The sequence below is a fragment of the Leptopilina boulardi genome, unplaced genomic scaffold (genome assembly GCF_019393585.1).
Source record: "Leptopilina boulardi isolate dan_hultmark-lab unplaced genomic scaffold, ZJU_Lbou_2.1 LbouV2_2, whole genome shotgun sequence".
In the NCBI taxonomy this organism is placed as follows: domain Eukaryota; kingdom Metazoa; phylum Arthropoda; class Insecta; order Hymenoptera; family Figitidae; genus Leptopilina; species Leptopilina boulardi.
In genome coordinates, this window is record NW_026137751.1 from 618782 (window position 1) to 635598 (window position 16817).

A 16817-nucleotide genomic window follows, 5' to 3' on the forward strand; every position below is an offset into this window, starting at 1 on the left:
GATGAAAACCTTTTTACCGACCGTCGAACTTTCTTTTTTGTCCCGATCTTTTTTTTTCTTTTTAGATATTGATTTTTTTTGGTTGGTAACGAAAATCTCCTAGGAGAAAACAAAAAACGTCTTTTTTTATCATTCTTTAATATGATTTCGTATAAGCTAGACGCTTTTATTATATTCATTCGTCACTTTTATTTTGGGAATTTCAATTAATATAAAATATGTTTTAACTATAATAATCTTGGTATTCATTCATTCATTCCGTCCAGACCTTTGCTGGGTTTTCGGTGACAGGGAAAAGAACAAGTTATGGAGAGAGAACGATATATCTTTATTTTGCAAATGAGAGTTCGTTTGACCTGCAATCTGTTAAAGAGGATTAATTAATAACTCTGAGGACCCAGGTAATTATTTCTTTCACCCTTTATCACGTGAAAAAGCTATAAAGAAAGTATAAAACTGAAAAGGTAACGCATACCTTTCTTTCTTACACCAAGGAATATAACATAAGTACTTCTTTGTTTAACATTGCGTTTCTCTATCTAGACGATTGAAAATGGCATAAGAACATCATCGTCTAAAATCTTAATCTTCTTCCTTTTTGTTTTAAAAATAAAAAAAAATATTCATATACAGTAGGACTCCAGTTATCCGAGCTAATGTTGACCGGACCACATTAGCTTAGATTTTTTTAATATTTCGTTTTTTTGTATTGTTTGGGGACTTAAATAACTGTGAAAAATTTTAATTAAAAATCTTAAGTTTTTTTCAAGTTATTTACATTAACAAATTTAAGATACTTTTTTTCCTTTTCGCTATAAGTTTTTCATTTTTATTTGTACAGAAAAGTGTTTTAAATGTTTTTTCTTCAAAAATTATTGAATTTTAAGAAAATGATTTTTATTTTTAATATTTTATAATTTTTATATTATTTATTTTAAAAAAATGCACGGTAAATTTCAAAAAAATTTTTCTCGAGAACAAAACATAATGCATTCACCAAATTTTAATATGTAATTTGTATAATATTGAAGAATATTCATGATTTTTTTTAGATCGAAATTAGCCCGATTACAGGTTTAAACATTAATAAAAAAAATTTTTTAAAAATAAATAATATAAAAATTATAAAATATTAAAAATAAAAATCATTTTCTTAAAATTCAATAATTTTTGAAGAAGAAACATTTAAAACACTTTTCTGTACAAAGAAAAATGAAAAACTTATAGCGAAAAGGAAAAAAAGTATCTTAAATTTGTTAATGTAAATAACTTGAAAAAAACTTAAGATTTTTAATTAAAATTTTTCACACTTATTTAAGTCCCCAAACAATACAAAAAAACGAAATATTAAAAAAATCTAAGTCATGACTGATCGTTTTCAAATGAAATGCCTCATATAGGGGAGAGTGACAAACAGTGGGACACTTTTTTTTCAAAGACATATTAATATGTCAATTTTATATATTTTTGGAAACTTTTTGGTATTACCATAAAGTTTGAACTCTTTTTTACATAATGCATATATTCTATTTAAAATATATTGTGATTAAATAGAAAAATTTCAAGTTTTTGGAACTTGATACATTTTTCTTGTTTTGAAGGTTTGTGTTAAACAGTGGGACACCTATTATTAAATAATGAATAATTGTTTCAGTAATAATATTCTGCTTCATAATTTGTAAATATATATGTTTTGCATTAAATAACGTTAACAATTGTTGGAATACACTCATAATTTAATAATATTTTACATTTTTATAATACGATGTCAAGTTTCATATGAAAAATTGCTATTATTTTTTTTACGTTTACAGTACTGCTGATCATACGTCATAATTTGGTCATAACCTAAAAACAATTTGTACAAAAATTTGAATAGTCGTTCTCTTAACAAGTGTTATTTTTCAAATGTTGCCGAACAATAATTGTAATAATTATAAATTTTGAATTTTTTAATGTTTTTTAGCATAAAAAATCACATTTTTAGTCGCTGTGTAAGTAAAAATGCGCATGCGTATAGCTGACACAACTTATAATTAGTGTTGCCAAAATCCACGTTTCATAAACTTAAATTTTGGCCTGTCCCAGTGTTTAATGTCCCACTGTTTAAATTAAGCAATCGCAAGAAATTATTTAAATAAAAATTGTTTGTAAAATTTTAAAATATTTTAAATTATTGGATATTATACTTAAAAACATGAATAAACGAAGTAACAATTATACTATTATTAAAAACTGTCCTATTTATATAAAAATCAGCATTGTATTTTAAGAAAAAATTTACTCCGTAACGTCAAAAACAGTTTTTTTCAATTTTCTTTGTAAATAATGAATCAATGTGCCTAAAATTTTTGGAGATAGTGTGTTGTCATAAACATGCTTTACATTTAAATTTTGGTGGAGTTTCTTTAACCCTTTAAGGACCAAATGTACAAAAATTTTACCTGAATTTTGGCAATTTTTTTAACTAACAAAACGCATTAAGAAAAAATTCGCAATATACATTTCTTATGGTCCATGAACCGCTCTTTCAGATGGTGCATCTGAAAAAACCGTAAATTGAAAATTAAACAAATTACAGATAATTGTTTATAAAAAAACACGAATTTTCAAGGTTTTTTTTTTACTTTAGAATTTTTTTGGACCATGTACCATTTTAGAATATCTTCGCCAGGTACAAATAACGCGTCAAAAATGTTCGCCCTTTGACATGGTGGCATAGATTTTAATAAAAAACTAAATGTCAAAAAAATATTGTTAATTAAAGTTGACATTTTAATAACAAAAAGGCAGCTATTGTCAAACAATTTAAAAACTCATCGGATCCTCTCGAAAATTGTTACTCGGGGGTTTTCGGGCTCGCTGATTACGAATCTGAAGTCGATTTTCAAAAATTCAAAATGGCGGATCCAATATGGCGGACGTCAAAATGAAAAACTCATCGGATTCACTCGAAAATTGTTACTCGGGGGTTTTCGGGGTCGCTGATTACGAATCTGATGTCGATTTTCAGAATATCCGATAAAAATTTTCTAAATTTTATAATTTTTTATATTTTTTCTCTATTTTTGATATATAATATTTTAGCTTTATTATTATTAGCAGCCGAAAATCAAAGAAATTATATGAAAGTGTACAACTGCATTTGAAATAACCCGCCAAAATTAATTCCCAAAAGCTCCGATAGATGGATGACTTTCTCACAAGAAACACGGACATCAAATATTATAAGTACCTTGTAGTAGTGTAAATTTTTTGTATTACGAAATTTATTTTCGACCGTCACAGCAGGTTTGTATAACTTTTACAATATAAATACTTTTTTCTCCTTGGAAGTGAGTAGCATGCCTCGTCGAAAATCGGCTCAATCTACTTATTCAGCATCTGAAGTGGCACGTACAGAATTATTTGAAAATGACGAAACAATTGATATCGCTATACTGCCTAATTCAAACATCTCAGATGCTGAAGATGATTCTGAATATGAAAATGATGATTATAAAAGTCAAAATGATGATTATGAAGGTGAAGAAATTTTCTGTACCAATAACAAGGCATACAGAGAAGTTTTTGAAAATTATACTGAAAATCAGAAGTATTTAGAAAAAGATCATGAGTATAGTTGGGTTGACGGCGAAAAGCGATACAATGATAAGTTATTGAATGAATATCTTTTGACTGATAAAGATAAAAATACAATTCGTAACAGTACGCCTGTTGAAATTTTCGACATGTTTTTTTCACTTTCAATGAAGGAATATATTATAGAAGCATCTTTCGAAAATGGTTTAGAGATTTCATTACAAGAGTTAGAAACTTTCATCGCCATAATTATTTTAACAATATTTAATAAACGAACAGCTGAAAAAGATTATTGGTCAACGGATCCTTTTTTAGAATGTACCGTTGTCAAGTCAGCTATGAGCCGAAATCGATTTTTAAAAATCAAAACTAATTTAAAATTCTCGAAAAAGGATGATGAAAATTCAAGTGACCCAGCATGGAGAGTACGAAAAATTTTTGAATTGTTTAAAACTAATATAAAGCGCTTTGGTTTTTTTCAAACAGCGATTTCAGCAGACGAAATGATGATCAAGTTTTATGGTCGTTTAAAATTTAAGCAATTCATTCGTAATAATCCAGTGCGTTTCGGCGTCAAAATGTGGGCACTGTGTGGTGCCGATGGGTTTCTGTTCGAATCTGATATTTATTGTGGAAAAAATTCGAAAAACAATGAAGGTATATTATCGAAATGTGCTTTGGGAAGTCGCGTGATTTTAAACATGACTGAAAAATTGCTTTTAACAACTACCAGAAAGAAGCTAGGTGAATATCACATTTATTTTGATAATTACTTCACAAATCCCGATTTGCTTGTCCATTTAAAAAAATGCGGTTTGAAAGCAACTGGAGTTGTTAGAAAAGATCGAGTGAAAGAAAAATTTTCTTTAAATAAAAATGCTTCCAGAGGTGAATTTATAGTTAAGCACGAAGAAAATAGTGGTTTAAACTACATCGCTATCATGGATTCCAAAGAAGTTTCTTTGCTTTCAACAGCAGCTGGAGTTCAACCAATGAAAGACGTGGAACGCTATTCTAAAGAAAAAAAAGCTAGGGACAATTTCAAAATGCCCAAGGCCTTTAAAGACTACAATAAATATATGGGAGGTGTTGACCTACAAGACCAATATTGTAGTAAAGCGTTACCAACTTTTCGAAGTAAGAGGTGGACCTGGCCAGTGTTTTTGAGAATGATTCAATCTTCTCTTACAAATGCTATATTATTAAGGAATGCTGTTGTCAAAGAAGAAAAAAAAATGTCAGTGAAAGATTTCGCACTAAGTATTGCCAAACATTATTTGTCAACAAAAAAATCAGGTGATTTCAAAAACCATTCGCTGGAAACAACTCAAAAAAGAAAGTATTGTTCTCAAGACACCTGCGAGATCAGAACATTTCTATATTGCAAATTGTGCACAGGTTACTTTTGCAAAGAATGCTTTTCTTCAACGCATAATAAATAAATGTCAAAGACTAAGCAATGAAAGACTGCAATGAAAAAAGACAATAATATATAAAAAACAATTTTTAAAAATTTTTAAAAAATTAAAATATCTAAAAAAAATCTAAAAAATCAAAAAATATAAAAAAAAATTTTAAAAATAAAAAATCTAAAAAAAATCTAAAAAATTAAAAAATCTAAAAAAAAATTAAAAAAAGGCTCTCCAATCTACGTTTACCTCCACGCGGTGAGAGTCGGATAACGTTTAGACAATTTGACGGCTGAAGAACGTAGTAAATATTCTTTAAACTTATAAAAATATAGTCAATCTTTTCAGAAAACTGCAGCACACCCTTTGGGAATCAAAAAATTAAAAAAAAATTAACTAAATAAAAAATAATAAAAAATAACTAAATACAAATAATTCAATCGTCTGCGATGAATTCTTGAACATTTTACAGCCACATTGGAACCGCCATTTTGAATTTTCGAAAAACGACTTCAGATTCGTAATCAGCGACCCCAAAAACCCCCGAGTAACGATTTTCGAGTGAATCCAATGAATTTTTAATTTTTCGTCCACCATATTTGATCCGCCATTTTGAATTATAAAAATTTTGAAAATCTGACTTCAAATTCGTACTCAGCGACCCCGAAAACCCCCGAGTAACGATTTTCGAGTGAATCCGATGAGTTTTTTGTTTTGACATCCGCCATATTGGATCCGCCATTTTGAATTTTCGAAAAACGACTTCAGATTCGTAATCAGCGACACCGAAAACCCCCGTGTAACAATTTTCGAGTGAATCCGATGAGTTTTTCATTTTGACGTCCGCCATATTGGATCCGCCATTTTGAATTTTTGAAAATCGACTTCAGATTCGTAATCAGCGACCCCGAAAACCCCCGAGTAACAATTTTCGAGTGAATCCGATGAGTTTTTCATTTTGACGTCCGCCATATTGGATCCGCCATTTTGAATTTTTGAAAATCGACTTCAGATTCGTAATCAGCGAGCCCGAAAACCCCCGAGTAACAATTTTCGAGAGGATCCGATGAGTTTTTAAATTGTTTGACAATAGCTGCCTTTTTGTTATTAAAATGTCAACTTTAATTAACAATATTTTTTTGACATTTAGTTTTTTATTAAAATCTATGCCACCATGTCAAAGGGCGAACATTTTTGACGCGTTATTTGTACCTGGCGAAGATATTCTAAAATGGTACATGGTCCAAAAAAATTCTAAAGTAAAAAAAAAACCTTGAAAATTCGTGTTTTTTTATAAACAATTATCTGTAATTTGTTTAATTTTCAATTTACGGTTTTTTCAGATGCACCATCTGAAAGAGCGGTTCATGGACCATAAGAAATGTATATTGCGAATTTTTTCTTAATGCGTTTTGTTAGTTAAAAAAATTGCCAAAATTCAGGTAAAATTTTTGTACATTTGGTCCTTAAAGGGTTAAGTAATTTTTCAGAAAATTAAAGTGTCCTACTGTTTAAAGTGTCCTACTGTTTATCACTTTCCCCTACATGTATTAGAGCCCCAGAAAATTTTAATAAAAAAATTTAAAAATTATTACCTGACCCCTCAGAATTAATCTTTATTAACAAAGGCTCTATTGTCCAAGGAATGGTATTGTTTGTGGTAATTGTTCTGAGGGTCTAATACTGGTATATACATATTTTTTTTTATTTTGAAAACAGAAAAAAAGAAGAGTAAGATTTTTAGGTGAAGATATTCTTATGTTATTTTGAATCCTCTAGATAGAGCAATGCAATATTAAATGAAAATGTTTATATGTTATATTCCTTGATGTGAGAAAGAAAGATATACATTACCTCTTCAGTTTTTGACTTTTATCATTATATTTCCATGTGATAATACACGGAAAAAATTTCGAGACGTCAGACGTGCCTATGTCAATGTAAACCTACAGTACATTTCATTATGTACTCAGAGTTAATCTTCATTACCAAAGGTTCTATTGGCCAAGGGTTGGTACATCTTTATTTTTCAATATAATAAATGTGAAAAAAGAAATTATTACCTGGGTCCTCAGAGTTAATCCTTATTAACAAAGATTCTATTGTCCAATGGTTGGTTAGTAATAGGTAAAATTGGTTGTATTGAATTAAAGGAAAAATTGGTTATATTTAGTAAAAGGTAAAATTAGTTGTATTGAATAAAAGGAAAAATTGGTTATATTTAATAAAAGGTAAAATTGGTTGTATTGAATTAAAGACAAAATAAAGATCAACAACCTTTTGGTAGTGTTAAGTGTGGAGTATATGCAATAGCATTTGCAACATCTATATTATTTAACGTAATGCCAAACCGTGTAAATTATGAAACTGATAATAACAAAATGAGAAACCATTTTAAGTCAATGTTTAAAAATAATCGCCTAAATCATTTTCCGACAGTAAGAACATCTCACAATAGGAATTCGATAATAGAAAATGATTAGAACCGTCTTTTCATAAATTGAACTCAGGAACATAAAAATTATATTTTTAGTAATTATATTCCATGTAATAATATTAACAGAGTTCTATTAACACAAGATTTAAAAATTAAACATTCTCTAAATGACACTAGTGAAAAGAAAATAATTCGTACAACTTATAATACTGTGAACAAAATTTCACCACATGAATATTTAACAATGAAAAATTTTCTGAGTAAAGAAAATGATAAAAAGATAAATCGAGCAATTAAAGAGAAGGGAAGAAAAAGGAAGGCAAGGCGCGAAGTTACATATGAGCAAAAAATAATAAGCCAGGAGAATGAGAGATTGAGAAAACGTAATCGTAAGAAAACAGAAATAAAAAAGAAAGAGCGCAAAAAAAAGAAATTATCTATAAAAACTGAAGATGGAAAGAAAATACGCAAGGATAAAAATTTGGCATATAGGAAAAGAAAATATCAATGGAAACTCAAGATGAAAAGAAAGTGCGTCAAGAAAATAATTTGTCATGTAAGAAGAAACAATTTTCTACGGCAACGGAAGATGAAAAGAATGTGTGAAGAAAAGAATTTGACATGTAAAAACAATAATCGGACTAAAAAAAGTGCAGGAGTTGCAATTATGTCTTTTGAAGATTTTAATGAAAGTAAAGTTCCACAGAATTATTTTGGTTTAATAAATGTAGAATGTAAGTTTTGTAATGCTTTACATTTTTTGTGTGAAAGACCGTCACATAGATACATTCTTGAGGAATGTCCCCGTGAAGAGGACATTATGATATCGCCTGAATGTCACAAAAATATTCCCGGTTGATATCAGCTTGACATTCAAGCAATATTCCGTGCTACTTGGGTGGTACATCCAATATAAAGACATTTCTTTTTACATTTCTAATATTAAATTTTTTTGAAAAAAAAATGAATAAAAAATATGGTTAATGCACACTAGCAACGTAGTCGGCCGCTTGCGGACGACAAAGTTGCTAGTTTATTATAAAGGAAAAATAAAGGAAACATTAAAAATAAGAATAGTATATTGCTTAACATGGAGAAGACAGACTGAGATGAACGAAGCCGTAGCCCAAGCGCCGAAGGCGCGATGGTGAAGGCTGAGTGATTCGCAGTGCTCGTCAAGTGCTAAAAATTCAGTCCTCTCCGTAAATCGGTCCTTCCCCATGTCATGCAACATATTTTTTATCACGAATGCACGATTTTGACAGTTTTCTGCCCCGTCCAGCGAGTTTAAACTTCAGGTTTTCGAGTCGGTGCCAATGACATCCCGATTAGTATATCTAGCAGACATGCAGGTACTGTCTCACAGAAAACATTGACCTGCGTGCGCCAGTATGGAGTATGCGCACAGCAACAACGACAGACTGAAAAGTGTGTGTAAATGATTTGTTTCATGTGTGTGACGTCACGTTTTTAATCCCTAGAGTGTAAATTTTTAATTTAAACGCACCCGCGCACGCCGCTCGAAAAGCTGGAGTTTAAGCTCGCTCGGTGGGGCGTAAAACTGACTAAATCGTGCATGTGTGATGAAAAATATATTTATAAATCGAAAAAGAAGAATTGTTTGAATTTATCATTGGAGATATTCGTTGCCGTCAGCCATTTTGAACACATTAATTTTTTGGAATTCTCTGGTAAAATTTTATTTTCCATTTGTGAATGATATCTCAAAATTATTTATTTGTTTGAATTTTTCAATAATGAATTTTCATTAAATCTGAATTTAATTTAATTTAGAATTTCAATTTAATTTAATTTAAAATTATTTCTTTTGAATTTAATTGATTACTAGCATTATATAGAGTCTTGACTCAAATTTTTATAATGTTTAAAAATTTAAATAAAGAAATTTTTTAACCTTTTGTTTAGAAAATCTCATTTATTTAATTTAAAAATTAAATCTTTTCGAATATGGCTTTTCCGAACCGCCTTCTCTACTGTTAACCAAGAATTGTGACTGCGGCAGGTCGTGTAAAAGGAAGACTATTTTAATTTAATTTGAATTTTGAATCATTTCTTTGCTTTGAGTTTCTCTTGATTATTGAATTTGACAGTCTTTGAGTAAAAGCCTGGTGGCCGTGTGTGTCCGCCATTTTGAATTTTTAAAAACTGACACCAGATTCGTGATGAGCGACCCCAAATACTTCCGAGTAACGAGTTTCAGGCAAATCCGATGAATTTTTCCAAAAAGTGTCCGCCATATTGGTTTTTTGAGGTTATCTCAAAATCCTGATCTGATGGGGTAAAACGGACCTCGAATTCGGATTCAGCGACCCAAAAAACATAAAGTAGGCATAGTCAGACCTCCAGATCAAAACTTTTTTTTGTGTGGCTGTGTAATTATTATTTAATCAATAAATGTTATAAAAGGGAATATTTGACTTGTTAATGTAAAGCAAAACTCGTAGTTTTGGCAAGTGACCACGATCCTACATAAAAACGAATATCAGGCTTTACCAACCTGATTAATCAGCCTTATTACCTTCAAGTAAATAACATTCATTTTATTTAAAAACCATGCCTAGTTCGGAACGTAACTCAATTGGTTACTTTTTCGTAACCTTGAGAAAATTGCTGTTTCAATGTCATTTTTATTTTATTATAAGTATACTTATTTTATTATATTAGAGTGCAACCACGTCAACGGTGAGTAAAAATTTTTAAGATTTTTTGAAAAATAAAAGCAATTGCGAAAATTTGAAGCTATGAGCGAACGGACTCGGGTTAATTGAAAATCTTTGATTTTAATACTGTAAATATTACAAGTATGTTATCGAACATTGCAACCGCGTTCAATATGTTGAGGCAATGTTCCCAGTTCAAATTGCAAAAATTAACAAATAAAAATGTTGTGAATACGTTAACGAACATTGCGGCAGCGCCCTGGATGCGTTGGACATTGCGGCAATGTTCCCAAACTAAAATTGTAGAAGTTAGTGAATGCGAATGTTGCGGGTATGTTAACGAACATTGCGGTAACGTTCTGAGCGCATTTAGCGTTGCGGTAACCCAAGAAGCACGTAATATATCCTCAATATCAAGGTAATATTACACGTGAGATTCGTAATATAACGCTGTAATATTACAGTAATCTTACAGTGATCTTAAAATGTCCGCCTCAAGGTAATATTACCGGAAATATTACTGTAATATTAACGGTAATATTACAGTAATATTACAGACTGATTTGAGTTATTCATAAAGCATAAAAAACGTAAATATATTATAAGTCAATTTGGCTGGTTGGTAAAACTCTGGACTCGTGTGCTTTGAGTTCGGGGTTCGATTCCCTGGATGGGTAGATTTTTTTCGTAAAGAAGATTGATTGCAAATAATGACAATAGGTATTTTACTCATGTGCGGTTCGCCATTATCGCTTGCAGGTCTAAAATGAGTGTAGATAGGCGTAGGTGACACATTAGAAATTGTACTTCTCGCGAATTATGGAAAACGATAGTTAAAACAAATCTACGCGATGAGCTTTTTCCTTGAACGTAATTCTTCAGCTTCCCATCCTTTCTTACTCCACCCCCCTTTTTATTACGTATTCTGGGCCCAACAATCTTACATGCCCATGACAACACAACATCAAAGTTGTAATTGTCGCAAATGAAAAAGGGGTAAAAATACCCAAAACCAAACATTTTCCAACACGGAAAATTCATAAAATAAATCCAAAAGAAAACAAGTTATTCAATAATAACTCGTACTTGATTTTATCAAGTGTATATTATTATACTTGGCTATAACTACTAAAAGAAAACAAAAACTCAGCATTATTGGCATAGTAACAGGCCCAGAGCTCACGCCTTATTCACGTGTTAAAAAACCTTACTTCACAAAATTTTCCCACCTGAAATCTCTAAACGTTCATATAAAAGAGAGCAATTCCATGAGATGTGATCACAAGAATTTTTGATGATTGGAGCAATTTTATTATTATTATTATTATTAATAATTATACTTTTCTTAATTTTTAATATTGATTTTAAGAATAAAATTTTGTTAACTATAATATAACATTCTCAAGAAAGTGTTACCAACCTAAAACAATCAACAAAAATTTGACATCTGAGATGGCATGTTTTTGAAATCTTTACTGGAATGGCAGGTTTCCCTAATATTTTTTAGATTGTCATGTTTTTCAACATTCGCCTGAATAGGCGTGTTTCTGCCCTAAATCGACGATATGTTCCTTTATTTGTACAGAATGAAAGCCCACAAACAATTTTTCAAAATTTTCAAAATTTTTTGAGATATCTCTAATTAAAAATTTATAATTTTTTTAACCTTTGTTTGACACACTGGGGTACAAAATACCCCACGTTTTTCCATTCTTACCAATTTTTCTCGAAATACCTCACGTTTTCCAATTTTTTAAAAATACTTACTTTAAATATTCTACTATATAACTTATATAGTTTTCAGAAGATACCTCTCAAGAATATGTAAAAAAAATTGAAGTAGATATATTTAATATTTTATTTTTCATGATGATTTTTGTCGATGGGGTACAAAAAACCCCAATGTGTCAAGTATGATACTCAGAAAAAGTGTGTCAAGTAAAGGTTAAAGAAACCATGTAACTTTTTTTCTGTTATCCAAATGAGATCAATTTTTTTCAAATTTCTCACAAAAAGATGCTATTTTAAGAAAAAAATAGTTCATGAAAAAAAAAATTTTTTTGCACGGAAAAAAGTCAAAAAAAATTTTGTATTCATTTTTTGAAAAAACTACATCTTCGATTTAAAAAATTTTTTTTATGCTTAATGCTTATGATGTTAAGAATAACTTCTCTAATTTTCATAATGGGACAGCAAGAACTTTGCGAGAAAAAAATTAAAACGTCCCGTGCGACGCGCCGGGACGCGCGCATCTTAGTTTACACGTCCATTATATAGTATGGAAACTTGCAAATATCTCGAAAAGTACGAATTTTCGTAAAAAATGTTTAAGACCAAAGTTGTTCCAAACAACATGATCTACATATTTGAGACCAAAAAATTGGGCGGGGGCCCAATGTTGGTCCATACAATGAAAAAAGTGGTTTTCTTAAATAAGACCACTAATTTTCAGTATCAAGTTCGTAATCCATATGAAATTCTGCGTTCAGACATATTGTATAAGTGCCCAAAATATTGGTCCCAATGTCTGAGATTGGGCCCAACATTTTTTGACAAACAAATAAATTTTAAAAAATATTATCTTTGGGGGCCCAATGTGAGACCTACAGTAAAAAAATTAGTTTCCATCCATTTCGTAATCGTTATGAAATTCTGTGCTTAGACTTGTGGTACAAATTCCAAAAAAATTGTGCCCAATCCCAGACATTTGTCCCAATATTTTTGGCATTTGTACTACACGTCTTAACCCAGAATTTCATAACGATTACGAAATGAATACTGGAAATTAGTGGGTTTTATTTAAAAAAAACTAATTTCTTTACTGTGGGCCTCATATTGGGCCGTGGAATCTCACATTGGGCTCTGTGCCCAATTTCAAAATTAGCTTCGAATTTTTAACCCTGTGACTTCAAAAACCCCAAAGATAAGATTTTTTAAAATTTATTTATTTGTTTGTCAAAAAATGTTGGGCCCAATCTCAGACATTGGGACCAATATTTTGGGCACTTATACAATATGTCTAAACGCAGAATTTCATAGGGATTACGAACTTGATACTGAAAATTAGTGGTCTTATTTAAGAAAACCACTTTTTTCCCGGCGCGTCGCACGGGACGTTTTAATTTTTTTTTCGCAAAGTTCTTGCTGTCCCATTATGAAAAGTAGAGAAGTTATTCTTAACATCATAGGCATTAAGCAGAAAAAAAAATTTTTAAATCGAAGAGATAGTTTTTTCAAAAAATGAATTCAAATTTTTTTTTACTTTTTCTGGGCAAAAAAAAATTTTTTTTTCATGAACTATTTTTTTTTTAAATAGCATCTTTTTGTGAGAAATTTGAAAAAAATGATCTCATTTGGATAACAGGAAAAAAAATTACATTGTTTTTTTAAAAAAATTACAAATTTTTAATTAGAGATATCTCAAAAAATTTTGAAAATTTTGAAAAATTGTTTGTGGGCTTTCATTCTGTACAAATAAAGGAACATATTCACAAGGTTTTAATAAAATTGCTTCAATCAGCAAAAATTCATGTGATCACATCCCATGGAATCGCAGAAGTCAATTAATTGCAGTACAACTCTCATTCGCGAGTCAGCTCTGAAATTGAACCAACGGATCGTAGAAGGGCATATACGCAATGTATCTAGCATGGCCTATATGCCCTTCTACGATCCGCCGGTTCAATTTTTCAGAGGCATAAAAAAGATTTTGAGACGCCGGAACTAAGCCCGTCCGTAAGTCGGATTTTCAATTTTCATAATCCACTACATAGATAGTGATTAAAATTGGACAGACGAAATGTTAAAGTAAATACTTCACGCCGACGAGGTCCAACGGAAGTCGTCTTTAATAAAAATTCAATAATTCGAATAAAATCGAAATATTGAATATTTGTCTTTTTGACCGGCCAGTCCGCACGTGTGGTGTCTGCGCTGTTTGAATTCAGTGGACGCGTGAGTGCATTCTTGTGCGCTACCATTTGACATTTTCGCGCTTTGATAAATGTGTGCATTTTTCCGCCCGTCAGATAGAAGCTCGACGCTTCGCCCTCGTTAGCTTGCGACGGTAATTTAAGCAGTAGCGTAAGTTTTTCAAACATGTATCGTTCCTTCTTTTTATCTTCTTGTTTTATTTTTATGTTTTGAAATCGAGATTTTTTACAAAATAAATGTATTAAAGGGTCTTAATTGTTTTATTGTGTTTTATCCCTTTAATTTATTCTCTAATAACGTAGCTTGGCAATTTCTTTTAAAATAGGATACACGATCCCATAAAATAAACAGAATTTTCTTTTAATTTCGGCATCTTGGTGCCTCCAGGAAACAAAGGATAATAATTTTTATAATTAATATTTTTTCGGTTCGGAACACACTTAAAACTGTTTTTCAAAATTAAAAATTTTTATAACTTTTTTTAGATTTGGGTACAGTTTTCCTAAATATTTTTCTAATAATGTCAAATTTCCAAAAAAAAATTTTCTAATAAAGTTTCTAACAATTTTTTTCTACTGAAAGTGAATTATCTAAATAAAATTTCTGAAATGTCATTAAAATTTTTCAATTTAAAAGTTAAATCGTTTATTGCTAGCAGGTTTTTTATAAGAAGATCTTCAATTAAAAAACAAAGAATTTAAAAGAAATTCATTTATTAATTTAAAAAAATATTTTTGAAAAGTCACAGCAAGCTTGCTGCAATTTTGCAACCAGTTTGATTCAATCCTTCTGCAATATTTCGTAGCAAGCTTGCAACAATTTTCTTGTCAAGGATACTGAAACCATAAATGTAAACTTTCCAGCAATAATTCCCTGCAATCTTATAGTAATCCTTCATGCTTGTCATGCATGGGCCATTTTAGACAAGCTTTCGGTAATTTGACGCCGCAAGTTTGCCGCAGGCTAACGTGCTATCCAGGCAACTTTAAACTTTGAAAGTATATTTGAAATTTCTAATATACTAAAATGATTATTTCGACCTTCTCTACCGTTGCATATACATTAGAACATATGTACACGAAAAAAATTTTTCTGTAGCAAGGGGCTGTCAATAAATTACGTCACACTATTTTTGACCATTTCAGACCCCCCATGTCACACTTTTTGCATACATTACCGCCATTTTTTCTGCTGGTTGTCACAAATTGCTTGACACCCCCTTAAGGTGTGACATAATTTATGGAGGATCCCCAACATGTTATAGGTTAAAATACTATAAATATTGTTAGGGTCCATTAATTAATTACGTAAGGACGATTTTGGCTTATTTTGACCCCCTCTCCCTATGTACGGACAAATAAAATTATACAGACCTCCCACCCCCTATTTACGTAGGATTTCACCTGAAGTTTTCCTAAAAAGTGCTAAACTGTTTTAGTGGCGTTTGAAAAGGTTCAAAAAAACTGAAAAGCATTATTAGCATATATCAAAGATTTTTATTTCTTAAAAAATAATTTTAAATTCTTTGGAAAATACTTATAATTAAAATTAAGTTTTTTTATAATCTTAAAGAAAGGAATCTATATCTTAAAGTAATTAAACAAATTAGTTGAAAAAATATAAGTTAGGAAAACTTTCAGTTCCAAATTGAAAAAGTACATTTGAAACAGTCTTAAAATAATTAAACTTTTTCAACTTGTTTACTACAAGGTAAAAAATATTTCGCGTTACTTCAACTAAACATTGAGATAACCAACTATTAGCGCATGATTTATCAGTGGACAGCAGCAAAACTGATGAATGAAAATGCAAAACGCTATTTAGTCTACAAAATGATGGTTGCGTCTAATGCACACTGCCAGGCGAATTTTTATTCATTCTAAATATTACGTAAAAATGACTTATACCCCCCTCTTCCAACGCAAGGTAATGTACAGATTTTTTAAAGCCTTAGAAAATCTTACGTAATTAATGAATGACCCTTTAAAAAGAATAATAATTTTTTAATTAGTAATTTGTTTGCAGGTCAATACCTCCAAAAAGTCATTTAACTCTCATGTTAGATGTAAAAGAATGCAGAGGAGTGAATTTTTTAGAGCACGTTCAGGTAAAGGAGTCAATCTTTTAAAGGAATTTTTTATTAAGTTATTTTTACATTTTAAATAATAATATTTGTCGTCTCTAAATAATTTCGAGGTAGTACAATATATTATTTTAATTTATTATTCACATCGTTAAATAATGAGAGCAACTAAATAATTTTTAGCAAGACTTCTTCTATTCAAAATTGTTTAATTTTACATTTAAAACTTAAGCGATTTTCAGGGAGCGCCTACATGACAACGTCAAAAAATTTCTTAATTACAGGTTTTTTTTAAGTACAATAAAATACATCAGTAAAAATATATGTTTTTTATCGTGTACAGCATCAGTTTATATTTCCTACTCACACCTGTCTTAAATGAAGAAAAAGTTGGTCCCCGATGCCGAAAAAAAACTCATATATATTTTGAATCTCTGGACACTAAATAAACAAAATTTCAAAGATTCAAAATCGTAACCGATCCTCCTGCATGACTTTTTATGTATTTATTGTTTTTTTATGCATTATAATGAAAAATTGCTTCATTACGATTTGCAGATCAGTTGAAATTACTAGTGCAATTTTTTTATACTTATTAAATGTAAAAATAATAATAATAATAATACATAACTATAATTTTTCAGAATAAATGTTGGATGATCAATATTGTAATTTTGAATCCGCACTGTGAA

The 16817-nt window shown here is 30.2% G+C and overlaps 1 protein-coding gene across 1 annotated transcript in view; it reads left to right on the forward strand.

Annotated features, from left to right (window-relative positions):
- Positions 1–16817, forward strand: part of LOC127278228 (furin-like protease 1, isoforms 1/1-X/2) — a 780368-nt gene that overhangs the window by 579701 nt on the left and 183850 nt on the right. Inside the window, exon 8 of the mRNA XM_051299825.1 lies at positions 16068–16149. Within this exon, the coding sequence (XP_051155782.1) occupies positions 16068–16149 (82 nt within the window). The remainder of the gene's footprint in view (positions 1–16067; positions 16150–16817) is intronic.